General features: G+C 28.5%; 1 protein-coding gene across 2 annotated transcripts; it reads right to left on the bottom strand.

Annotated features, from left to right (window-relative positions):
• Positions 1 to 3835: 3835 nt before the first annotated feature.
• On the bottom strand, positions 3836 to 5701 carry LOC137828279 (GDSL esterase/lipase At5g03610). 2 transcript variants are annotated; one of them, XM_068634773.1, is made up of 6 exons: positions 5544 to 5701; positions 5350 to 5424; positions 5091 to 5264; positions 4715 to 4983; positions 4305 to 4614; positions 3836 to 4064 (listed from the first exon to the last, which is right to left on the bottom strand). In XM_068634773.1, the coding sequence occupies exons 2-6, from the start codon at positions 5408 to 5410 to the stop codon at positions 3841 to 3843; spliced, it is 1038 nt and encodes a 345-aa protein (XP_068490874.1). In that variant the 5' UTR covers positions 5411 to 5424; positions 5544 to 5701; the 3' UTR covers positions 3836 to 3840. The 2 variants fall into 2 exon arrangements, with proteins under 2 accessions (XP_068490874.1, XP_068490875.1); XM_068634774.2 differs by having other exon boundaries at positions 3836 to 4061.
• Positions 5702 to 5917: the final 216 nt, after the last annotated feature.

Genomic DNA, 5917 nt, shown 5'->3' with positions numbered 1-5917 from the left:
AATATTTTATTATTAAAGTGAAAAAGCTATATAAATAGAAAATTAGTTATTCAGGTCTCATTTTAAAAGAACCACCATCTCTCTAGAAGTTTCCTTTTCCTTTCTTCTCCCTTCTCTATAAGATTCTGACCTCCTCGCTCATCTGTTTGACGATCGGAGTCTACCATTAGACTCCTGACAGCGAGATCTACAAGACTGCATGATCAGAATCTTTGATAGAATAAGTTCATTTTTGTTCCCTTTTTTCTTTCCTCTCCCTTCTCTTTAACATTCTGATTTCCTCGCTCATCAGTTTGACGATCGGAGTCTACCATCGGACTCCTGGCAGTGAACTCTACGAGATTGCCCGATTAGAATCTTAGATAGAGTAAGTTCATTTTTTGGGTCATTTTCTGAGTTAGTTTTGATCTGGTTAGGGTGCCTTTTAGTTTAAGTTTGCATGTGAGGTTTTTATCTTCAAAATTAGTCTCTGTTAGATCAGGTTCCTAGTGATATAGTTAGATTTGTGATCAGGACTTTGTGGTGCAGGTTAGGTTATCCTTAAGCTTTTGGTGGATTGGAGCTCTTAGTGAGCATCTGCTCAAGTCCAGGTAAGGGAAGCTAGTCTTATTCTTTTAATTAAAACCCTAGGTTAGAAGATTCTGGATATGGGAGTGACGTGGTCACCAATTCCAATTGTTTTTGCTTGCATGATTGTCTCTTTTGAAGAGTAAAGTAATATATTGACTAAAATAGTTGACTTTGAATATTTTATATTGATTTTAAGGTGAATAAGTTGTTGAAGGTGTTTGTGATTGAGAATTGAAAGTGTTTGAATAATAATATAAATGAGTTGAACTTGTTTTAGAATATTTTGCTGAAATACTTAATGAGATGTTTGATGAGAAAATGGTTGTTTGATTTTAAATGATGATTGATTTAAAGAGCATATATTTGGAATTAATTATGTATTTAAGTAAAGTTTGAGATATATTTGGATTGTTTAGAAAGTTTAAATATGATGTGATTGAGTGATGCATTGATATGTTAAATGATGTATGTAATGAGGTTAAAGTGTGATCAAGACATAGTATTTTCAGGAAAGGAAATACCATTGTTATTAGGGTGTATTGATTTGTGAGTGTCCTGTGAATGAGACGATCCTGACTCTACTAATATAGTGGAATCACATAGATCAAGTTATTCGGTTAGTGAGAGTCGAAGGAGGTTCATTTGGCTGAGTCTAAGGTTTGAAAGAACTGATTAGAGCATATCAAATGGATTTACCTTGTCATATGAAGATGATGAGATGATGAGATATTGAGGTAATTATGCGTATGGCTGTGTGGGTTTCACAGCAGTAGTATGACAGGTGCAGGTCTCTGGATGCTAATTTCAATACACGAGTCTTCCGGAAGTAGAGTCAAGTGTCTGAGTATGTGAGTCAGTAGAAATCTGACAGGAGTAATGTGGATGATGAACGTGATAGACACTTGATGATTATGTGAAATGTTTGAGAAATTGTATGAGAATTTATGAATTTTGTGTATTAATTTGAAATTTAAATTATATAGAAAATTTTGTTATAGCTAGCTTACCTTGTTATTTGTTTGTGTTTGTTTCTTTATCTGTGATGATCGTGTTGTACAAGGGAGCAGATGAGATTGCAGGTAATAGAGCAGTAAGCAGTTGGAGGATGTGAAAATTTTAATTTGAATGCTCTATTTGTGTTTTAAAACTTTTGATGTATATATTAAAATCCCTATGAAGAGGGATATTTTTTTTAGATACAATTATGAGATAGTTATATATATTCATATGTTAAGTAGATAGTATTTGTTTTACTTTTATTTTATTATATATGGGTAAAAATTAGGAATGTTACATATATTTATTATAATATAAAAATGAAAATAAGAGCAATTAAAGGAATTGTAAGAGCAAGTAAAAAGAAGATTGATTTTATTATTTACTCATTTGATAATGCCTTCTTGAAGAAAACTTCAGGTTAAGTCACACTAAAAAATCATTAAATATTATTAATAAAAAAATTATAAATTAATATAATTTCTTATTAATAATAAAAATTTCTTCATATATCAATAATTTTTATTTTATAAAATAATATCTAACCTAATTAAATTAATTATATTTTATCTTTAAAATTAGTTATTATTTAATATTTTTTTAATATAATATGATAATTCCATTAATATCACATAATATTATTGAAATAAGAGAAAAAAACTTAAATAAATTTACCAAATCAGAAAAGCTACAAATTGGTTGAATTTTTATTTTTTGTTTTAAAAAAAAAGTATTGTTTTTTAAATAACACACCTGATCAATATTTTTTTAAAAACACATGATCGATTTTGTCCATGTTGATTTTATTTTAGAAAATAATCACAGAACTGAATCATTAAAATAAAGCTGGCGTTTAAATTATTTGTTTCAGATTTGATTCAAAAAAGTTGAAGTAAAATATTAATTTGTTCAGTCTAGAATTAAAAGTTTTGAGTTGACTCAAAGGAATGAAGTTCCCTATGTTGCTAAGATTTAACATGTAATATCATATACAATTTACATTGGACAATTGATAAATAGTTAATGCTAAGGATACAATTGATTAAATATGCATTAGTAAAGAGGAAGAATGTAGAAACAACATATTTAAAGTTAATTAAAAAAAACTTTTAGTCTATAGTTCTATAAAAATATTTGATAATTTTAAAATTCTGTCATTTTCTAACATTTGTTGTAGTGCTTATAAATATTTCAATACTAAAATAGAAAATTAATTAATATATTTAAAGTATCACAAAATATTATAAATTAAGACTATTATATTTTTCTACGTACTTCATTTAATTAAATATTTATTTTTAACATTTTATTTTAATTAGATATAATTATAATTTACTGAAACACTTATAATTTGTTTTCTAAATTAATTTTGATATTATAATTTTCAACAATTGTAAAATATTTTATTTTCTAATATATCAATAAATAGATTTCATCTCTACGTTTTTAAGAAATAATAATTATAATATATTAAAATTATATGTAATATTAAAAACTAATTATTTTTTTCTTCTTTACACAATTTAAAACAAATATATTAAAAAATTTATATCGTTCGTAATATATTAAAAACTAAAGGAATTTACATGTGATTATCTTATTTATAAAAAATATTAAATATAAATTTTAGTTTAATTATGTACTTTAAAATATTCTAATTTTTTGAATGAATATTTATACCTTTAGTACTAAATTAATTATATTAATAACAAGGAGTAAAATCATACTAACAAAATGAAAAAATTTAAAAGTATATATATATATATATAGATTAAATTAGTTAGATAATATTTGCGGTTACTTGAAACATAAGCCAAATATCTTATACTAGTTTTAAAGTGTATGAGACAAGAATAAAAACGAGTTATGATAAAAAAATTTATAAGGCTATAAGAATGAAAGGAGAAAATAAATTACAAGTATTAAATAAAATATAAAATTTTAAATAAAAATGCAATATTAAAAGTGTATTATTAAATAAAAAAGTAAAAGTAACATATATGATTACTTTATTTATATTAAATAATAAATATATATAAGTTAATTTTAAAAAAAATTGAAATACCTTAGTTTAAAATAAGCTTAATTATTTTAATAAATATTTTGCATTTTCAGGATTAAATAATTATAATTAATTATAAGAAAAAAAATATAAAAAAATAAAATATTTAAAACTAAATACTACAAATAATTAAACTTTTACCTGTTAATCCTCCTTTACCATCTTTATCTCAATAACCCAATTGTAATGTTTCTACAAAGCTAAGGATAAGATCAAAGTTTTGTCTGATTAAGGTTTAGGAGAGAAGAATACAACATGGTATATACTCTATACCAACCATTTTGAGAAAGGTGAACTCCCTCCCAAAAGAATGAAACCTCTGGTTTTTGACATAAACCATACTTCTTTTTTCCTCTCTCATCCACACTTCCACAATAATATTCCATGCTCACTCCCTCACAACATGGTTGCAGTGGATTCATCAATGTTGGGTCTTCTGATTGATGGAGAAAAAACAAGTCACCATCTAGACATGTTATTTTTCTTTTAAATAATTACGTAATAAAAAATGAACAGCTTGTTTGTCTTCTGTTTTCTGTAAGAATAAGGTATTGCATGACAAAGTCATGTGATGCAATCACACACATGATGGAGTAACACATTTGAAAATAACAAAATCTAGGCAAAAGTTGTTAACAATTTAGCATTGCTCCTTTTGAAACACAAGAGAACTTACCAGAACGGCTTTTCTGCATTGTGGCAAGTACAGAGAGGAAAGAGTTGTATAGGTCTAGTGTCACAAAGACTGGTTTTCCCAATTCCTTGTTAAGTTCTTGCACAGTTTGGAGAAGCATTTGACTGTGATTTTGGGAGATGAAATTGAAAGGTTCAAGGCATTTGTCATAGGAAGTTGCCATAGTTATCAAAGGCATGCACCCTATAGGCTCTAATAACCCTACTGCTATTTTATTTATCCCCAAGCTGTGGAGGCGTCTAAGATTTAAAGACATTTGCTGGATAAGTGATGTAGTAAAAGCTTGTATATTCTGCCACATAGAGAAATGTGAAAAACATATATTTATATATAATTTTAAATAAAAACTAAGACTATGCTTATAAGAAATGAATTATAGCTGAACCACTCACTTGTATGCTTCCTTGTTTTCTTTGTAGAAATGTAGCATAGTCATTTCCTGCAGCATTGACTAGAGCAACTGAAGACTCAAGGTCGGCTTTGGTATAGATTTTTTGTTGGATTAGCTTCTCAAAGGAGTCAATTTGGACAGTCATGTTTGGTCCATCAGCTAAAGTGTTGAAAATACCAGTTCCTCCGTGAGCAAAGTTTATACCATGTTGTTGTTCCGAGGAATTTCTAAATACATAGGGTGTGGGGGATTTTATTTTCAAATATGAAGCTGCATGTATCATGAAAATATAAGAAATGACCACATTAACAAAAGTACACATGATGCTCTAAAACTAGTAATTAATCAATGGCAGAAATGGAGAGAAGATGAAGTACCAATGTAATCTGTGAGGACACAACCATCAGAGAACCTTCCAGCAGGTGTACCAGGAAAAGTAATTCCACTAGGAGGCTTATACGATATTGAGTTCACCGAATTCCCTGTGTCAACATAAGAGTCTCCGAAAACAAATAGTTTTACCTCATCTAACCTTTCATCCCCTTCCACTTCTACAACAATATGACATACCTATATATATCAAGAACAAGAAAAATGAAATCCTAAGCTATTATTTGATTGTGATGTGATGTGTACCTCTCAAAATGAAGAAGAGGAGAAGCAGCAGAGTCATTACTGATAGAGTTTGCTTCACCATTGCTGATATATTGGCTGACACGGACACGGCAAAGTATAAATATTAACTCTACAAAGATAACACCATATATATACAGTTGCATACATTCATATGGATTGCATGTACAAGTATCTAGAGATTCTGAGAGACTAACTTGAATCAGATTAATTAGGTGCCACCTCTACGGTTCTGGTGCGAAAAGTGACTTTAAGGCCTAGCTAGCTAGTCACAAACTTACCATTTTCTTCATAATGGAAGGTAATAGGACTTTTTCTTATTAGAGAAAAGGAAGTAGCACATGAGGGAAAATTTATTGATCACTCTGAATACAAGTGCTTTTATACCAAAATGCCACATATCAAAGAACCCTTGCACCCTCAATCTTACTAAAAAATAATAGCTTTTACTATTGTTCAAAGGGTTGTTGAAACAAACTGGTCGGCCACCAGTACTCAACAATCTCAATCTGCAGTCGCACCAGACAAGACCAAAGTTTCATAGTAACTGGTTTTGTCCGTTCATCGACAG

The sequence above is a fragment of the Phaseolus vulgaris genome, chromosome 7 (assembly GCF_051622355.1).
Source record: "Phaseolus vulgaris cultivar YP4 chromosome 7, ASM5162235v1, whole genome shotgun sequence".
Lineage (NCBI taxonomy): Eukaryota > Viridiplantae > Streptophyta > Magnoliopsida > Fabales > Fabaceae > Phaseolus > Phaseolus vulgaris.
This window is presented reverse-complemented; position numbering and strand designations above follow the sequence as displayed.

What these genes read in the sequence shown, in the direction of transcription:
- LOC137828279 (XM_068634773.1), bottom strand. Translation starts at nt 5,410, where the DNA reads ATGGTGAAGCAAACTCTATCAGTAATGACTCTGCTGCTTCTCCTCTTC. An exon ending in TGTCCTCACAGATTACATTG is followed by an intron (nt 4,984 to 5,090) that starts GTACTTCATCTT and finishes TGATACATGCAG; the next exon opens with CTTCATATTTGAAAATAAAA. An exon ending in GAAAACAAGGAAGCATACAA is followed by an intron (nt 4,615 to 4,714) that starts GTGAGTGGTTCA and finishes TCTATGTGGCAG; the next exon opens with AATATACAAGCTTTTACTAC.